Source organism: Orycteropus afer, unplaced genomic scaffold, assembly GCF_000298275.1.
Source record: "Orycteropus afer afer isolate SDZICR_OR568_19922 unplaced genomic scaffold, OryAfe1.0 scaffold00072, whole genome shotgun sequence".
Taxonomy (NCBI): domain Eukaryota; kingdom Metazoa; phylum Chordata; class Mammalia; order Tubulidentata; family Orycteropodidae; genus Orycteropus; species Orycteropus afer.
The window spans coordinates 5,434,143-5,434,663 of NW_006921659.1; the positions used below are offsets into that span (position 1 = coordinate 5,434,143).

Consider the following 521-nt stretch of genomic DNA (forward strand, 5'->3'; position numbering starts at 1 on the left):
ATCTGCTTCTGATGAGTCAACCATTGAAAACCCTGTGGAACAGGTCTACTCGGCAACATGTGGAATCGCCATGAGTTGGGATTGACTTGCTGGCAATAAGTTGTAGTCTGAATTCTGAGTGCCTGTTATAAACGAAATAATTGTATAAAATTGAAGACAAGTTAAATGTAAAATAGAGTAATACCATCTTTTGTTGTTCCAGATGAACATTACTCGAAAACTCTGGAGTCGGACTTTCAACTGTTCGGTCCAGTGCAGTGACACGGTGCCTGTAATTGCTGTTTCTGTGTTCATGTTCTTCCTGCCTGTTGTTTTCTACCTTAGTAGCTTTCTTCACTCAGAGCAAAAGAAACGCAAACTCATTCTACGTAAGTTACTTTCTATAATTGTTCTTTATTTAGATTTTAAAAATTATATAAATTGTAAGAAATTTATTAGCCAAAATTGGTTCTTTGCTTTAAAATTTTACAATTACGCTTACTAATGGCAGAGATATGTAAGAAGTTTCTAAGTCCTAATAA

The 521-nt window shown here is 34.9% G+C and overlaps 1 protein-coding gene across 1 annotated transcript in view; it reads left to right on the forward strand.

The window, feature by feature from the left end:
* The window catches only part of OSTM1 (osteoclastogenesis associated transmembrane protein 1), a 32,508-nt gene that overhangs the window by 28,857 nt on the left and 3,130 nt on the right, over positions 1 to 521 (forward strand). The window contains exon 5 of the mRNA XM_007940829.2: positions 203 to 368. Within this exon, the coding sequence (XP_007939020.1) occupies positions 203 to 368 (166 nt within the window). The remainder of the gene's footprint in view (positions 1 to 202; positions 369 to 521) is intronic.